The sequence below is a fragment of the Periophthalmus magnuspinnatus genome, chromosome 18 (assembly GCF_009829125.3).
Source record: "Periophthalmus magnuspinnatus isolate fPerMag1 chromosome 18, fPerMag1.2.pri, whole genome shotgun sequence".
Lineage (NCBI taxonomy): Eukaryota > Metazoa > Chordata > Actinopteri > Gobiiformes > Gobiidae > Periophthalmus > Periophthalmus magnuspinnatus.
The window spans coordinates 19,061,194-19,080,711 of NC_047143.1; the positions used below are offsets into that span (position 1 = coordinate 19,061,194).

The 19,518-nt window shown below is 39.5% G+C and overlaps 1 protein-coding gene across 3 annotated transcripts; it reads right to left on the minus strand.

The window, feature by feature from the left end:
- Positions 1–291: 291 nt before the first annotated feature.
- On the minus strand, positions 292–18,955 carry peli3 (pellino E3 ubiquitin protein ligase family member 3). 3 transcript variants are annotated; one of them, XM_055229277.1, is made up of 8 exons: positions 18,878–18,955; positions 13,595–13,755; positions 10,017–10,214; positions 7,236–7,365; positions 5,392–5,493; positions 3,546–3,776; positions 1,697–1,885; positions 292–1,117 (listed from the first exon to the last, which is right to left on the minus strand). In XM_055229277.1, the coding sequence occupies exons 2-8, from the start codon at positions 13,711–13,713 to the stop codon at positions 518–520; spliced, it is 1,569 nt and encodes a 522-aa protein (XP_055085252.1). In that variant the 5' UTR covers positions 13,714–13,755; positions 18,878–18,955; the 3' UTR covers positions 292–517. The 3 variants fall into 3 exon arrangements, with proteins under 3 accessions (XP_055085252.1, XP_055085251.1, XP_055085253.1); XM_055229276.1 differs by having other exon boundaries at positions 1,688–1,885; XM_055229278.1 differs by lacking the exons at positions 13,595–13,755; positions 18,878–18,955 and adding an exon at positions 18,767–18,870 and having other exon boundaries at positions 1,688–1,885.
- Between the last annotated feature and the right edge of the window lie 563 nt (positions 18,956–19,518).

Sequence of the window (19,518 nt, forward strand, 5' to 3'; positions counted from 1 at the left end):
TGTTACAGGGGTAGGTCAGTGTGATCCAGCCAATACTACCAACAGTTCTGACACATGCCTTATATTTATTGTAAAATGCAGTATAAATTGTCTCTGCCAAACCAAAATATGATAAGTTGCTACAAATAATTTTAACTATAGAACACTACTGCTATAGATAAATGACTACAAAGTTCATGTAACTGACATATGTAACAAATGCTGCTGGTATAAGTTAAACCCTTTCCATCATACAAGTCACAGTTGTATAGCAGCACACAGGTCAAATTATTTGTCCTATTCAAACTGATGTGTTTTACATGTAGAATCAGTCCAAACTGAAGAAAATATTGTTTATGTGTAAGTAAGAGCCAAGGCCTGTTCATTTCACCACATTTATTTACATTCTCTCCATACACGTCATAACTCATGTGAAGCCTTGGCATCTACTATTGCATGTCACAGTCAGTCAGTGGCTTGTTTCTCTGTTCATTCCAGTTCAGTCCTGCTGGTCTGGTGTCCTCCAGGGGGCGCACTCTCAGTCAACGGGGCCCTGGAAGATGAGTTTGACGTGGCCCTGCTCTCCGGTGAGCCAGGTGCCACAGAAGGGGCAGGCGGCGTGGAAGGCGTGGGTGCCATGGGGCAGGGGGATTTGACTCCACCCCATCACAGTCTTTTCAGAGCACACATGACCACAGGGGCAGAAGGCATGAGTGGGGGGTCCCGCATCCAGATACAGCCCTCCTTCACAGCCCAGCCACAGGGGCACGTATGGGCCCACCCTCCTGCACATGGGGCACTCCCTCTCCCCTGTACTGGCCGGCGCTGTGCCCCCGGGACCGGCTGGGCCCTTCTCCTTACGGTAGCCCCAGTTGTGATAGCCGTGCACGTGGCCGCAGTTCATGTAGACCCAAGGCTGCTTCTTGTCCACGATCTCCCGCTGGGCGAGACTGGGGAAGGCCAAGGTATTGAAACCCACTGGACACTGCGGGCGTGCGGCGTTGAGCTCCTGCCGCAGGGACTCCAGCTGTTTGAGGGTGGGAGTGTGACGCAGACCTGCGGGGGTCCTCCACAGCAGGGTGGCCCCACACAGGTCAATGAGAGAGCCATCCTGCAGGGTGTTGGACTCATTCTCAACCTGAGGAGACACATCAGTATCAGACAAGTGGCACAGAGCTCAGCTTTAGTGTCAAATTCTAAATTTGTTTCTTTTTACTATTATAATATTTTGTATTTTTATCATATATTTTCTAAGACAGCTGTGAACTTGGTTTGTCGTTCCCTCTTCACTTGCTTCCAACCACCACATGATGGCGCTATACATCAGAGGATGCAATTGTCATTTGTGTGGTCTGTATTTGTTTGATACCATAAATTAGATTCAAAAATGCTAATACTGGATCCCAAAGGGAACACAGATTTCAGCAGCATCACGAAATTACAAATTACAAAAGCACTAATTAAAAAAATGAGCCAAACATTAATATTGATGTTTTATTTAAATTAAGATTAGGGCCTTCATATCTAGTTTGTCATAAGCCTGTTTTAGTTACCCTTGATCATGGTAAAAAGTCTGAATATTTTAACACCTTCTCTCTTTGAGATTTAATATACTTCATAAGGAAGTTGAGAGGTGAAAGGGTCACACAAGGTTCACAGTGTCTGCTTGAGTGTAGTGATATGGTAATATGAATGCTTCTTTTATTACTTTTCTCACCAGTTTGCCCCTCTGCTGGGCCGAGCGGGTTTCCCTCAGGGCAAAGACGTTCCCACACACCGAGATCTCCCTCCACACTCCTGGAGACGGCTCGGACACAAACTCTCCTGCCGGGTGCATCACCAGGACCCCGTTAGTGGTCAGGCCGTCCATCAGACCATCCGAGGTCCTCCATTTGGCCGCGCGCTCCTGGAAAGCATGAGAAGCTGTGAGGAGGGAGTTAGGAGGGGAGAGGAGGGAAGATGAGAGAGAGCAGAGGAGAGGAGAAGAGGGAACAGGAAGAGAGAGGAGCAGAGGGGAGAGAAGGGAAGAGGAGGGGACAGGAGAGAAAGGAGCAGAGGGGAGAGGGAGGAAAAGGAGAGAAAGGCAGAGGGGAGAGGAAGGCAGAGGAGGAGAGGGCGGCAGAGGGGTGGTTGTCGGAGGTGGCTGCTGACAGAAAGAGCAAACGTGGCTTTTCTTCGGCTCTATTTTTAGAGCAGTGCAGAATGACTACGGGACTAAACACACTGATGCAGCAGAGGTGCTTATAGGAACAGTGGGTTATCTACATACATAAGCCGTCAACAAAGAGCAAGGAAATAAGTCAAACTACAGGTGTACACCATTTTGTGTTTTTTATAAAGTCTAAGCCTATAAGGCAATAACACAATATGATATTTATAATGAGTCACATCCCAGATATGATTGCTGATGAAAAAAATGCTTTTGCTGTTTGAATTGATGTTTTCAGACTGTTGAACATTTAAGGACTTGCTTTTCAGCATGTAGAGTATGACACAAAAAGTATGAAATATCCTAAACGATGGTCAGCAACTGAACAGATGTGTTGTGTTGCTGTGTAAATCAGTTTAATGTCTTTCTCAACTCACAGTGTGATGAGACAGCCTAATTATAGTCATTAATATGAGTAGCTATAGAATAGTAGCTATATAAAGTAAATATACAGCGGGTGATCGAGACAGTATAGTTGTTGTGCGTGTCCAGTTACGTAACAGTACTCAGGCGCATGTGTGTGCAGTGTGCCAAGTGAGCGGCGCCTGATGATCTCTGACTGCTGGCCTGGTTTTGGGCTCTTCTGATGAATGTTGCATGGGATGAAGTCATGCTGCCACGAGCTGCACACAGCCTAGTGCACCTGCGCATCACGTTTTAGTCCACCCCCGCCTGCCTCTGTGTCTCCATAGACCACTCATGAAGGTTAATGATATAGAATAAGATAAGGTACTTATCTAGAGTCACCTCTCATGTATTTATACATGATGAGCCAAGCAGCTGCTGTACAGTGCTTACTATTACATCAGTGTGGCTAGGTTCCTACTATTTATTTTCAACCTAAATATTATCTTTATGTTTATATACTATCTATAAGTGTAAGCTTCTGTTAATGACAGTGTTACTGTCGGTATAATGTTAAACTGAATAAGACTACGTACATGTGAATGGCACATACAATGTGCCTGTTCATGAGCACCTATAGAGTGGAACTACTTGAACATACTGTGTGTTAATGTGAAGAGATCTTGTATACATAAGAGCCTTTCTTAGAAAGATCAGAATATCCACAGATTAATTTCAGGAGTCATGGCAGAGAGGAAGTGCTATAGGGATACCTTGGATGTAGTCTTCCTCTTACATACATACATACATATTTCTACAGTTTTTTAGGACCCTGGTCCTCAGAACGCAAATGGTTCTAGAAGATTTGAGTAATTTGTCAGCGCTCAGATGCTCTCACACACTCATAAGCCTGGTCACATGCCCTGACAGATATGATGTCACCCGTGGGCGTCCCTGCTGTCCTGGCACGTGTTTCCATGGTGACTGGGTCATCAGTGAGGAGCACACTCACCCCGAGGAAGATGTTCTTGGAGGAGTCAAAACCCGCGGCGTAGATGCGTGCTGTGTAGGGGGCACTGCGCTCACACATGATCCTGCAGGCGTAGCGGGAGATGGTGCTCTGTGCCGATTGACCGCCGTTGCCTCCTTCGCCTGCAGCTCCATCCCCTCCTCCCTGGCCACTCCCACTGCCTGCTGTGTCTGTCACCACAAAGTCGATCATGCTCTCGGTGGACCGGCCAATCTGTAGAGACAACGAGTCATGCACCTTTAATAACAGACTATTTATAGAAATGAACATAGCACTACAATGGGGCCACGAACGTGTTATATTACTCACTTTATTTTTAATAACACAAGCGTAAACATCACTATTGTATTACGACCTTTTATGTAATTATCCATTACTTGCTAAAAAACTTCTACACAACATAAGCAGCAGCAGCATTTTGTATATGGGCAAATTTAAATGAAACCATTATGAAAGCTTAAATTAGCCCATATTATGGAATCATTCAAATTCTATACAGTTTTATCAGCAAATATTTTGAAAATAAACTCAAAAAGCTATCAGTGTACATTTCTGGTCAACTGTGAATGTTTGTGTATTGAGTAGATGAGTTTGTATAAAATAAAGTTAATTTATGACAAATGAACTATGAGGTGTTACACATCATGGCTAGAACAGCTGTAGATGGCTGCTGTGAGTGTGAAATATTGTAAGAAGAGAAATGAATGTCATGACTAATCAAACCACAAATGCTTCATCACCAGTGCTTTCCCTATGTCACAACAACACACTGTACTGATGAAGCTATATATTCTGCAGCAGTGAACTTGCTGTTGTCTGTGTTTGACTTGAGGGTGCGAATAGGAGTCCAGGAGGTGGATAGTGCCTGCTGGGTCTGGCCTCTGTGGATCTCCTGTTGATGTTCCCAGACATCTGTGACTCACTCCCTCCTGTAGAGGTCCTGTGGAGAGGGTGGTTCATACTGCCCCTCAGCGCTAACTCCTGACGCAGCACTCAGCACAACAAGCTGCAGTCATTATTCGTCACCATAGTTTGGCCAATGTAAGGTTAAAGGTGCACTGTGTTTTTCTGGAGAAGGGTTTGCCAACTACTTGGAAATGTTATTGTTTTGTCAAGAATGTTCTACTGTATGGCATTTAACTGATCTATCTTGCATTTATTCAAATACAGGTGTTTTTATAGACACAAAACACTTTGAAAAACATGCATTCCTACTGTAAGCAGGTTCGTCTTTCTGCAGATCCAACCTGTAATTTGGCCTAATGGCCTGCTTGTCATAGAGATAGACAAGTTTAGTTAGAAACAAGTAGTTGGCAGACCTTTTCCCAGAAAACTGCACATTTAAAAAGACTAAAAAGTTTGAGGATAACCTACTAATAACACAGATAATTTAAAGCTAAATATATTGACAGTTGCCCAAAACTGGAAGAATCTAGATCAGTATGCACGTTTCAGAACTATCATTGATGGGGGTCTGCTGTCTCTAGATGGCTCAGGATTGTCCAACATTAATCCATCAATTGTATAGCATAATGTTAAAACGCCACTGTGTAACATTCATGCCAATAAATATACAACATTTATTGTTACTGTATATTTTTACTGCTCCTTACCGTGAATATACTTGCCTCTCCACAGGCTTGATTTGTACCTGCTCCAACTACTTGTTACTCAGTGTAGCTTTGAGTTCATTTGACTATGCTATAGCATTTGCAGTCTTATATTCACATGTGATTCCTAATCACTTGTTAATACGATCCAATTCTTCTCAACATTTAAATGTGAGTAGTGTATTGCTGATGTTTACTGAGTGTACCTGGACACTGACCTGAAACATGTCCGTGTTGGTGTCATGGGTGTACTCCACGATGACGGAGTGGCTTCGTGACAGCGTGTAGGAGATGCTGTGCTGGCTTTTGTTGCTGAGTGCCTGTCCAGGGAGAAAATACATGAAAATACATGCAGCAGGTCACATGGCAAGGAGACAGAGGACACAGAAGCTAAGGCTAATTCATCTGCATCGACAGCGAAAATGGATTATGGTTGTATCAGAAATCACCAGCTCCCTATATGGCACTCGGGAAGAATGACTGTTTTGTAAGCATTGAAAATGTAGCTGTTTAACTTGTTTAGGGCAAAATGATTTGAATAAAATATCTAATTGTGATTTTTTTGCATTGGAATTTATGTTTTAATATTGGGCTTCTGTTCAAACAAACATTTTATAGGTGTTCAGAAGAACTGACAAAAAGACTGAAATATGAACTGACAAACTGATACACAAATCACATTTCAGACATATTGTACAGATCTAAACTACAAGATTAACTGTTTTTACACAGAACTGGACAGAATATTTTCTTGTTTGTGGGGGAAATTATGGTACTTCAAAAATAACAGCCTTTGCGAGTTGCTAACTGTCTCCATTCAAATAGAGACTAAATATAAAACTGGGGTCTCTCTGATGCGACAAAATACAAAATGCATTAGTGAACTACCAGTAATATCCATCTGAAAGAGCCGGACATTTCAAACTGCCTTCTCTCCGAGCTTTGCCAGATGGTGTGCTGCAAACAACCATCTGGCAATGCTAGAAAAGCAAGTCAGGATGGCATTTTTTACAATATGAAGCAATGTTTAGTAAATTAAAGGTGCTGCCAAACATATCTGTGATTCATTTGGTAAAATATGCTTCTTTCTGTTGGTGCCAATAGCTGTTAAAGTGACACATTGTTACTGGGCAGACAGCAATGATTCAATTAAGAGTGACAGGGAAAACTAAACAGCTGAGTTATTATTAAAACATCTTCAGGATTCTACTTTAGGGTGACCAGATTTTCAAAATTCTAAACTGGGACACACCCAGGCTCGGATGGTTGACAACTGTCAAAATAATGCGTGACTTTGTCCATTCTTGACTCACTTCTGTCAGTCATAATCTGAGGGATTTCTGTTTGTACTTTTTTGCTCATTTTCAAGCACGGTTTTCTGTATTTTAGCTAATAAAATAACAATGTATTATACTATTGGCGGGTATCAAATGGGTCAAAAACAACATCTGACATTTCTCGTATAAAATTGGGACAGTCAATGGTTTTGGATGAATCCGCTGTGATGGGATACACAGGGTTCAAATACTGCTACTGTAACAGCTAAATAGGTATACCCTACTGCTGGGTTTCAGATGGCGTCACAATATTCTATAGTGCAATAATATTTAACACAGATGGGGAGCAGCTAAATTGATAAGGAAAACTGGCTCATCACATTCTAGGGTCTGAAGACCACCAATTCAACTTACAACTTAAAGGTACACGTGTAGCTCTTGTAGTAACGGGTCTGTCACCTGCTTTGTCCATGGAGATGTTATTGCATTTTTACAATGATCTACAGTATGGCATTAAACTTAAACTAATCTATCTCCACAGGGACAAGAGACAAGTTTAATGCCATATTGTGAAACATGCCAGAGCAATGTCATCTCCATGGTAACAAGTAGGTAGCAGACTCTCCATAATAGAAGTTACATACTGCACCTTTAAACTCCACACAATACTTATACAGTAAATGAAACTGTAAATAATTAGCAAAGATTTTTGCTGTGTTACATCTAGAAATGCTAGCTATTTCTTATCTCTTTTTGTAATGTATGGTAGTTGTTTTTAAGCATACCTTTGACACCAGAGGAGTGGAGACATTGTGAATAACATCTGGTTTAACTCCATTAGCTTTGGGTCTCTTGTAAAGGGCCAGACGGCTTCTCCTGCGACCCTTGTCTCCATTGGACAGAGACCCATTGTGCCTGAAAAACACCAGGATACAATTTGATATTAGAAGATGGTCTATACAAAAAGGTATTAATAGATATAACTATGTAATGAGCTTTTTTTAATACTCTACCCCAGAAATAGCAATACTGTTATTAAACATTTTAAAACTGATAAATAACCATTTTCTTTTTACTCAATATTTGTGACGAATTATGGCTAGCAATGTTCTGACCATACTTTAAGATAGTGAGGACATCATAGCGACATTACTATAACATCATAGCGACATTACTATGGTTATGAATAGACCATATGGAAAGACAGCTGCCCCCTAAGCACAGATGATGAGTAAACAAATAAACAAATACATAAACATACTAGTTCTCCTGGGTTTGTTTCATTATCAACACACTTGTGGCTCTTTGCAGTTTAACATAATCTGTTAGCCACATGGCATTATTTCATTTTAAAGGCTTTCGGGAAAATAGAAAACAAAACTGTCTATGTTAAGAAGATGACATCTTGAACAGCTTTGGAGAATGAAGGTGATTTGTGTTTTTGTAAAAATCTTAGACGAAAAACTCAATTTGGCCAAAAAAATTACTTACGCAGTTATGCTATGAGCCTGGCAATATAGCTACGAAATTTAAGACCTAATTCTTCTAAGTGTTCCTTGTGCTATACTCAGTGAAAACAGCTCTGTCTCTGTTGTCCACCAGGTCACAGGGGGTGCCTGGATAGATGAGTGCTGTGGGTGCTGCGGTAGGTGACCCCTCCCCCAGTCCGTCCTGTAATCACATGAAGCCCTCCTCATCACTCAGCCGTGGGTCAATAAGAGAATCTGTGATAGACACGGACACATCCACTCTGCAGCACTCCCCAGTGTATGCTCAGCTCTGCATTTCCTGTGTCATTTCAGGTTTGTATCAATGATTACTGTTTAGGCAAATGTGTAGAATGAAACAATATTTGTTATAATTATGATTGTATAATTTTAATCCTGACAACAATTACAAAAATCTGTGTTATTAAAGAAAAACATATTTTATTCAGAATAACATGAGCATTTGTTCTATCTCACTCTGGGTTTTAAAAGACAAAAGATTAATAATTTATAAGATTACCTTGCTCTACGGAATAACTTTTGACAGTACATATATAACTGGTTCAAATAATCATGATTACAGTACATCTCAAAGAATGTGGTCATATTTTTTGAGCAACTGCACCAAGAAGAAGTTAATAACGTGAGAGTATTATGGATTACAAAGCAGTGCTCATTGGAATGTTGATTTGATTGTCGCATTCCTATTCTGAATGCGACCTTTGAGGGCCATACCTAATTTGGTTCGAGCTACTTCTAAAAAGGAGTGTCATTGTTAGCTAACGTCAATTGGGCTTGGCTAGAACCAGTATTTGCGTAAGCTATGACAAAAAGCATTTGTTTATGTGTTTCTAGGTATACATCCATCATTCCATTTCAGTCAAATTAGCCCAATGACATGTGAATGACTAGAAAATACATAGTTACCCCATATTTCCTCTCCACAAAAAAACAGTCAAATAATAGCTTTAACTATTCAATTGGCTGTTTAGAGCAATGCCAGAGACAATGTCGCTCTCCATGCAAATATATGGTGTTCCCCATGAAAGAGAGAAACAAATGTAGTGGTTTGTCTGTCTTTTTGGCTTGCCTTTTGTTAAAATGCCATAGGTTATGGTAAACTCTAGTCCCACATTTAAGCCTTACTATTTGGTACATAAGGTCTTAAAATGTATCTAAGTAGTAGTACATTTTGTCCTATACTGTTGTTTTCAGATATGTTTCTATTGTTAAGGAGCTGTATACATTTCTGGAATGAGTTTGACCCGGAGAGCAGCAATTTTCAAATTATTATTTTATTTTTTTGTGAGAAAGAGCAATGTGCCCAGAAGAAGGAACATTTAGTGCTGCAATTTTGTCAGACATCTCCTAGTGTGGTTAACAGTGCCTCAATGCCATAAAAAATTTCCTCTACTCTACTTTTTATTGCATTAGATACACTGGGTAGATTAGTAGGTTTAGAATGTAGGCCGCTAAAACAGGATATCAAATGTAGAGCTCACCTCCAGATTTTAATCTAGATTTAGTCAGGACTACCTAGAATTCTTTCATCAATACAAATATACAAAATTATTGGTAATTATTATATTTAAAAAAAATCTCTGAATTGCTAATTCTTCAGAAGTTGTTTACAATGTGCACTCAGAATTCTACTTTTTGAACATATAGCACATATCTAATCACAATCGCAATACTTCAAAAATATCGCTATTAATTGTTTTTTTTCCAAAATCATGCAGCCTTAATCCAACATCACAGTATTATACTGGCCTATTTTAGCCTTCTGGGGCTAAAATGCATAGTTTTTTTTATCTTTCTTTTTGCAGCAGTAATTTAACTTAATTCTATAGTGGCAATGAATGGCAATGAATGTACTGAAGGCTAGGGCATACCACAATATCTCACTCACAAATACTACATTATAAAGTTAATCCATACTGTAAGAATTGGATATTGTTACCCCCCTGCTATATAAATTTAGACTTGGACAAACTTAGAAATTTGAACAAAATAAAAAATAAAGTAAACTGAAAATGACTTGTTCCCCTGCTGCTCTCCAGGCCTGTGGCAGAGGCTTACCCTAATACGATGAGCTCTCCGTACTTGACGGGCTCCTTGTCCTCCGAGAACACTCCGTCGTGGGGCTGCGAGCTGCACCCCAGGGGAGGCGAGGGCTGGGTCTTATTGCAGGACGGACGCAGCTCCAGTGATGGGGGGGGACACAGCGCCTCTGAGCTCCCCTCCAAAACCATGCCCACGGGCCCAGACTGAGGCTCGCTGTCAGGGGGAGAGAAGCATGGGTTAGACACACGACTCAAAAACTGTATGGAAATAGCTCATGTAGATTCTCAGAGAAAGCAGAAATTTGAGCCACTTAGCAGCACACTTCTCCATTACAGGTCTCTCTGCTTGTCCTTAAGATCTGGTTTAGGCTATTATTAAAATGTAGTATAGGACACAAGGACATAATGTGTGGATTAATATTAGATTCATGACTGGGCATTCTGCTGTATTAAAACTGATATAGTTTAAACAATAAAAAATAGCTTTCCTGATACAATCCAACATATATCTTCAAATGTGTAGGCTTGTTGCTAACTATTTATTGATGCCCTCAGTAGTAACTACCATTTCACTGATAATATACACAAGTCACAAGACGCCAGCATTATGAAATACAATGGCCTGTGATAAAAAATATAATAATAAAATGGATTGGATTTAGTAAGCACATTTCAAGACACTCCTTTACATGCTTTATTCACTCACTCTACACATACTAATGTAGCCACAGCTGCCTTGGGGTAGACTGACAGAAGCGAGGTTGCCAATCTGTGCGGTTAGCTCCTCCAACAACCACCAATACTCAGGCACACACCACATTCATACTAGGTAAAGTGTTTTGTAGGACACAACAACAGTATGTACTAGAGCTGCTGACGCACTGAAGATATGTGAGCAACAAGTTGACTATATAATAAAAGACTGCAACGCTAATAATATACAGTCAGTAAGTAAAAAGTAAAAGGAAGCATACCAGTTAAAAGTGAGTGGGAGACTTCTACTGACTCAATGATATCAACTTGATATTTTCTCTCTGTATCTCTATCTAGTAATTGCCAGATCCTGGTGAAGCCCCCGACCGTGATAGCAGTAACTGGTGTGTACTGGTGTTGTGGGACAGTGCAGATCTGGACGTGACTCTTGGTAATTGTCATCATTTTTATGGGATGAGTTCTCTGTGTGTTTGCTGTTTTGTTCTTTAAGATGACAGCTGGTTCAATAGAATTGGACAGGTAAGTGATCCAGCTTTTTGTACACCCAAACAAATGTGAAAATGTGAATCCACATATGTCATATGACTTCATAAAGTAATATGTTGTATGCAGAGAATTAGCATGAAAAATACCATTGAAAAATAAATACAAAGGCTGAAAATTAGTTGCTCTCGTGATATGTGAATGATGCAACGCAAATATTTATTTTTGGTGATGAAAGAGGTAATATATTTTCATCCACTTTTAAGGAACCTATCTGGCACAAAACTCAAAGCCTCCTGCACTGCCCCCAGAAGATCTTTGTAAACCACTGTAAGGAGTTGCTGAGCTTTATTCATGTCACAGGATGAACTAAAGCAATGCTTAATTTGCATTGAATTTGACAATATTTTGAATTGTATCATGTATATGAAGACTATTAGTACGAAATGTGCTCTACAAAGAGACAGTCCTCTTCATGCGCGGCTACTCTTAACCACCAGATAACAATCTATTGACTAAGTGTCAACTCCAGAATCTAAATGAACCTCAGGAGACAGGCCATATTTTGAAAGCACTCAATATCACTGAAGACAACCCCGGACAGATCTCATCTACACACAGTCTACTAACAACTGAAGACACGCGGACTGGGATCCCTTCTACATCAGATTACTCATCAGAAGAATATTGTCCTACTAAGTGCTGTTTCTAACACCACACAGCTTCTAAACTGGTCTTATTACTGAGGCCTATTATTACTCTCAGTGGGCGGGACCACCTACACTGCGAGGAGTGCTAACAACAAGGCTCTTAGCTTTATTCTGTGTTTAAGCTGATTAGATAATCACCCTGGGATTGGCACAGGAACAATACTCCAAACACGCTCCCAAATTGGAGTCAAATTGGGTTCCCACTTCTCTGAAAAACATCAGCGATCAGTACGACCATGTTTCCATTGAGACAGTTCCGCAAACCCTATGAACTCATTCTCCAAAGCTGTTCAAGATATCAAGAAATGAGTGTACTACTTTGAATTCATTCATAAATCTTACAGGCATTAACTATTGCAGTATGGTGGGAAATTTGTAATGTACGGTGATAGCAATGCCATTAGTTCACATATTTAAATTTACACTTATGTTGATGGTTAAATCGAAATCCACTTTGTTTATATAGCACATTTTTATAAACAAAGGGTATAAATGCTCAATGTAACCTTGCCAGTCCTAAAACTCTAAAACCATTAAAGTCAAATAAAAGCTATCCCATAAAATAACAATAAATAAAACAATATAACAATAAAATAAAAACACACAGAGGACCACACAACTCATGTGGTGTCAAAAGCCAGAGAATAAAAGGCGAGACTTAAAACACTCCACTGTGAGGGCTGTTTGGATGTGGTGGGGCAGAGCGTTCCAGAGCTTAGGGCCGACCACAGAGATGGCCCTGTCCCACCCTGGTTTTTAGTCTCGTCTTAGGCACAACGAGATGGAGCTAGCCCTCAAGACCTCAGAGCGAGCACAGTGTTGTAGGTTTGGATGAGGTCAGAGACGTCTTGTAGGGCCAGTCCATTCAAAGATTTAAAAACAAACGATAAAATATTTAAATCAACTCTAAAACTAAAAGGAATTTTGGACCAACTGTAAGTGGCAAAGTGCATGGCGGCTAATGCCAGAAAAATGTGCATTACAGTAGTCTAAATGAGATGAGATAAAAGCATGCACAAACAAGTTTAACTATGAGAAAAAGCTGCAAATGATGAAAGCCAGATTTGACAACTGTGTTCACCCGTATGACTGTTTTACTTGCTGTTTTGGTGGGTCCTGGTCAATGAGGGGATCAGTGATGTAAAACACAACAACATCAGTTTTGCTGTCATTTAGACTTAAAAATCTGTGGGCTAACCAAGCCTTGACCTCACTAAGACATTGAAAAAGAGGTGTCAGGGGGGTAGCAGCAAGTTTTTAGAGTGGCAGGTAAATTTGGCAATCGTCTGCATAAAAATTATATTGAATGCCATATTTTTTTTAACAATTTCATTTTGTGGAAGGAGGTACAGAGTGAAAAGAACGGGTGCAAGAAGTGAACCCTGGGGGGACTCCACAGACCCAAATAGACAAGCAAATACAGGAAGCAAGTGCGTGTATGTGTTTTGCAGTTCATGATGACTTTTTACTCAAATTAAGTTAAATCAGTCTCACAGCGTGTGCTTAATGCAGCTATACTATACTGTATAAATCAAAATAGAAAACATAAACTAAGCAGAACAATTGTTGTGGTGGTTCCAAATAAGTGTCTCATTTAAATATATCAAATTATACTATATAGATTGGACATCCGTTTTTAATCTGCAGCACTAAAATAATCACAAAATAGCCATTGGTAATTATTAACCTTAGTATCTTAGGAGAAAAGTAAGGAAGAGGAGCCATATATTTTGTGGGTGGGAGGGCACATGTGCAGAAGTGTCCATCGCTGGCAGGGTGATGGATTGCCTTTTCTGTGCCATGCATTTTCTAATCAACCCACAGCCACATCCTGGAGAGAGGGAAGCACTACAGGAGGGAGGGACAAAAAGCACCATGTGACAAAGCAAGACAAAGAGAACGGAATAATAGATAAAGAAGAGAGTGTTGGAGAGACTAGAGAGACACTGGGTTATACAACAGAGCAAAATGCAGGAGCAGAGAGGACCACGCACTGCACCGTCACACAACACACGCATCAGCCTTTTATATAAACATGAAAGGAAATAATATAAGCTATTATACAGGCTGAACAAGGGCTGGACATAGTGAGTAAATTACAATACACAGGTAAAATTTATAAAAGGCACTTTTCTCTAAGGTTCAAAACTAAAGTACATTTCAAAGCAAGACTATATATTAGTTGTTATTAATTGCACCTTGGGTTGTCCATAGACTTGTAACTATAGCAAATTTTAAAGAGCAAAATACTGATATAGGGAAATATCACAACAAATGATAATGTTTAAGATACTAAAGTGACAGAAAGCAAAGTGACAGAAAGCAAGATAAACCATAAACCAGTAAATCAATTGTTAAATGCACTCTATCATTGACAAATCTTATGTTATTACAAAAAAATGGCAAAAAATCTCCCCAATATTGCAAAGAAAAAGTACCCATGATAAATACTGAGCCCCAAAATATATTGCTCCAGCTTTTAAATATTAAACAATAAATCAATATTGTGAATACCCTGACAGGTATAGTTATCCAAAATATTGATATGAAGATAATAGATAATCGATACTAAAACTAGTTTTAAAATCAGATCACTTGAGCAAGTAGAAGTACAGAAGAAAATCACAAAAAAATTAACCTTTCCTGAATAGTCTTATTGCACAATCACTACATCAACATTGGGACTAAAGTAGGACTATATCCAGAACTAAACCAGAACTAGACTGACACAAAACCAGGACTAGAACGGGACTAAAACAAATCTACAGGCAGGACAACTGGGAACGTGCTTTTATAATGGTTCTGAACTATATCAGAACTAGTCTACTACATTAATTTGTGTTGAAAATGATATTCTATTGTCTATCATGGTATCAAAATCTGTATTAAATATTCAGACTTTTTTGGATCAAAATCAACTTCCAATTCAACATAATGTTCAACTCAATCTTTGTATATATATTTCTCTCATATTGATATTCTTTGTATCTTATTTGTGGATTAATGGAGCTCTCCTAAATAACAAATCACCAATAACATCATATGGCAACCAAAGCAAAACAAAAGTCACATGGTATCCGCTTACTCCCATGTGACCTCGCCATAATGATGTGATGCACTGTATTTGTCCAACAGAAAAAAACATTACAATATTCAGACTAAACTGTGGGAAAAAATATTAAAGTTAAATATTTCCATTTTTATTTTCATAAAATTGTGCTCAAAAGTATAGCGTCAGACCATGTAGCTAGCTCGTGCCCACTCCAGGAGGTGGGCGTGGAATGAATGGGTCTCTTCCAGAAACAAATGAAAGGCTAAATATATCCCATTGGAAGTTAATAATGGACTGAATTATAGCCCTGTGACAGCGCTCATATTATCGCTAGAACCAGTTTAAAAAAGACCTGTGTCATAAATTAGTCCGGCAAAATACAGTCTAATGATGCCAATTAAAAATACATGATTTTCACATTGCATTCTATATATAGTTATAATGGCATATGTAGTTTTATTTTTCATCTTTAGTGTATGGGATTGTGCATATTATGTAAGAGTTTACACAGATGAGTGGTCCTCCCCCGGTCAGCCTCCTCTGCCTCTACTCCAACTGCAGCTGTCAGTCCAAGTTATATTTTAGCCTCATAATGTTTTTGTAGTAGTTTAGGCAGAACCATTTGAACTTGCTTGTTAAGTAAGACTATAGTTTTATACTTATATTACCAACATTGAGAATATATTTTTGCAACAATCACTACTTTCAAGAATGGAGTTAAAAAAGTCTAAGTTAATAGCAAATATCTCCAAAGGGAACATTATAAAATGTTATACTGTTGTATGAATCGAAGATACTCATTGCAGTCACGTAATTTAGCAAAGAAACAAAACATTGAACTTTAGTTTATAGGACACACTAAGGTTTATTAAGCCCTCAACTATCTCATCTGTCAAAAGAATACAATATTTTTTGTATTTTTTGCATTTACGACACTGAATGCAATGCTAGTAATAAGTGCTTCAATGGGCTTTGGATTCTAGCTTTGGGTTTCATACTGGAATATCATAGTGGCGTGAAGACATGAAGATGAATGCCCAGAGGTCTTATGGGGCCCTATATCAAAATGTTACGTAACTCTGTGAGGCATAGCTGACCCTGCATTGGAGGAGTCTGTCTGTAGGTACAGTGTATAAGCTCTCATGATGGACTGCACAATAACATGTGGAATCAGGGACTTTCTGAAGGTCAACATCAACCACAGCAGAGCCAATTTCTGCACTAGAGATATCACGTCACATGACACAAGCTTCCCAACTGAACTGTTTGAAATATTTGCCTTGCCAGTCCCTCCTGCATTCAAACAGAATGGACTGGCAAGGTCTGGGAGCAGACCATACAGCCCATCAGATAATCATTCTTATTTAGGACGGGCCCATCATATCCACTTATTTGTGGCAGGTGTCTCTGTATAATATATCTCTTAAATTGTCTCGTATAATTCAGAACAAAACATAAGTTTAAGTTTAGTGCTCTGCGTGTTGATTTTGCAGAAAACTTTGCTTTCCCCTGTATTTGGTTCCAGACTTGCCTGGCAAATCTAGTATGATATGTTGTTCGTGCAATCAGATTTGTTTATTTCAGTGACGCATGTGAAACCGCATGTAAAACAAAGAAACTCATTGCTTACCCATCATTTACTAAAAAAAATCTCTCTCACCTCAAATTAACAGAGTAATTTGCAATGTTTCTCAGTCTCCTGTAATTTTTTTTCCTCGTAAGCAAATATATTTGTTTTGATACAGATGGATAGGCATGATTGTTGGCTAATCTGCCTGACAATCATGCCTATCTAAACTCCAGGGGATTCACCGGTGACCAGACTCACGTCTTTATAAAGTATTTATTGCATACATTGATTATAAAACACGTTATATGTCACAAAAATAACACATACATAAATAGCACAATCTGTATCCCATTTAATGCATAATATACACTATCAAACATAAAGTAAGGGTAAGCAAGTGCAGATTGAGACACTCTTTCCATATAAGGGGGACATACACATAAAAACAGATATTGACTTGCAAACCTTGAAAAATCCTAACTGAATAGGAATGTGTACTAGTTCATCCATAAGATTAAATCAAATCAACTTCAATAATCCTCTTGTGAGTACTGACTTAAAATCATATCATTCTGAACAATAACTATACTAACTAACTATAACCCTTATACCCAATAATCACATGCGTTTCTCATATTAAACTAATGTTATATAATCTGCAAACAGATATAATCTAATGGAACCAAATGCTCTGAAATAACCCTTTGGTTTTAATACTGTTACATAACTAACAAGAGAGATGTGATTTGTTCCCTACATGTTTCTATATTTATCAAAAAAAAAAAAAAAAGAAAAAAACTTGGACAGGTTATCCATGAGTGTGAATGTGTCCTATTCAGAGGGGTAACTGGGATATTAAAGCAGCTATGTAAACTGCTGTACAGTGAACAAAGGGCTCTCAGACTGGAGGTGTCACTTTCCTATGGCCAGTACCCACACCACTGAAGTCCCTCAAGTTTTTCTGTTTTTTATGCATCTATAAATAAAGTTCTGTGGAAACCTCTATGCAAAACGACACTATACAAATAAACTGAGATAGACTTTCCAACAGTTACACTCTGCAGATTCCTGTTTAGTAACATCTGGCAAAAGTCTCATCTTTCGTTGTCTGGCAGTACATGTCAATGATGCAAGAGGCAGAATCATCAAACAATCTCAACCTGTTGATGCCAAAACAATGTCTACTCTGTTCTCATTTCTGACAAGCCACACTATTTCTGTTAGACCCACATTTAAGTATTCTGTGCCCCAAATACTTTATTAGATTATATAGTTACATCGTATTGAGTGAGATGGAACTTTTAGCAATAACTGAAGATGCAATATGTAGTTTAACTTTTCTGGAAGATTGTGCACCAAGGCCTGTCTCCATTGAGATGTTATTGCTTTGCGAGGAATGTTCCAAAATATGGCATTAAACATATCTATCACCATCTCTTTAGATTTGCAGTAAAGAACACCTGTAATTGAATAAATACATGATAAATTAACATAATGTCAGACTGTGGAATCTTCCAAGCAAAGATAGATCAGAAGTTCAAATACTTAAATACAGCTTTTGCATGCTGACATGTTTTTATTATATAGCCTAGGAGCATATTGTGGTGTCCCTAGCTTGTACCTAGATAATAATTTAGATTTATCATGACCATAATATTATCATATTACTCAGAAAACTCTACAGTACTGTATCCAAGGCCCTGGCACATGTAACCTACCTATTGCCCAGAAATCTCCACCAAAATTGTATCTCTGTGCGCACCTCGGAACCGTCTGGAAGGCACCATAACCTCTCGTCCTAAAGTGCTAATGCGCCAGTCACTAAGGCTTGGTTACAGCTGTGGGGGTTTTTAAAACATGGCCTCGGCGTAGTGGCTCCTACCCTGAGTACGGGGATTGCAGCGGATTGCGTTTTCCCAGGACCACGCTGTTCTCAATGACGCGTTCTCCCCTTTATCCAGACGTGATGCTGTAGTAACACGAGCGCATCTAGCCATGAGGAGGCTCCATTTGAGAATCCCTGAAGGCCCCGTAGCTACAGCGTTGATTTTACGCATACACGATGGGCTAATACACGGGGGATTCCACTGCACATAAACATACAGTATGGTACACACGCCCTCCTTACGCACCGACACGCAGCTGTTCAACACTTGATGTAAATAATGTACGAGCTCAGCGAATATAGGTCCAAAAAGCGCCTCTTTATTTTAAAATTATTACTTGTCGCTACTCACATATTGTCTTTGTCTTCAACACGATTTAACAAAACAATCCGCCAATCAAAGGCAGTCTTGTTACGCATCCATCAGCCACATCTTAAGAGTACAATAAAAACAGGCCCCTACCCACTGATGGTTGCTCCGCTGTGATGCCTCCTCCTCCGGGTGGGTGTGTGAGGGGTAGAAAGGGTGTGTAGGTGGGTGTCAGTCCCCGTACGGCCTGGGAAGCCTCGAGAAGAAGACCAAGGAGAAGACGCGAAGTGTGGAGGAAACAGATGGAGCAGCAGCAGAGGATAACATCGCCTCTCCCTCCGCGCGCTCACGTCACGAACACACGGCTCTGGACTGAGGCGCGGACTGTGCACAACCGGAGGAGAGAGCTGGCAGACAAGGCGATGACACGCCCCTCTCAGACCCCCCTCCTCCTCCTCTCCACAAATCGTGGATGGTTTCAGGTAAACACTGCCATCCTTTGTGGCATTTCATCATATGCACCAATGTGCGTGTGTGTTGTGGTGTGTAACAATAACCCAAATGTATTGTTTAGACTATTAGAAAAAGAAGAATACGTTGATTAAATAATCTTTTAGATTATGTGATATTACTTCGCCACTCTTGTACAAAAGTGTGCATTTCCGTAGAATAAATAGCATTTACCTTTAAGCACTTCAACGTAATTTTATTTACTTCCAGAAGTTCCATTTATACAACACCTCAAACTGTGTGTGATTCATTTAATTTTATTATGGTCTATTGGCTATTGTAGT

Bases quoted from the DNA above. Each gene is read 5' to 3' on its own strand.
- peli3 (XM_055229276.1), bottom strand. From the start codon at position 13,713: ATGCATGGCACAGAAAAGGCAATCCATCACCCTGCCAGCGATGGACAC. The intron at 10,215-13,594 runs GTTAATAATTAC...TCCCCCTGACAG, and splicing joins TTTTCTCCTAAGATACTAAG to CGAGCCTCAGTCTGGGCCCG. The intron at 1,886-3,545 runs GTGAGTGTGCTC...CATGCTTTCCAG, and splicing joins CCAAGAACATCTTCCTCGGG to GAGCGCGCGGCCAAATGGAG.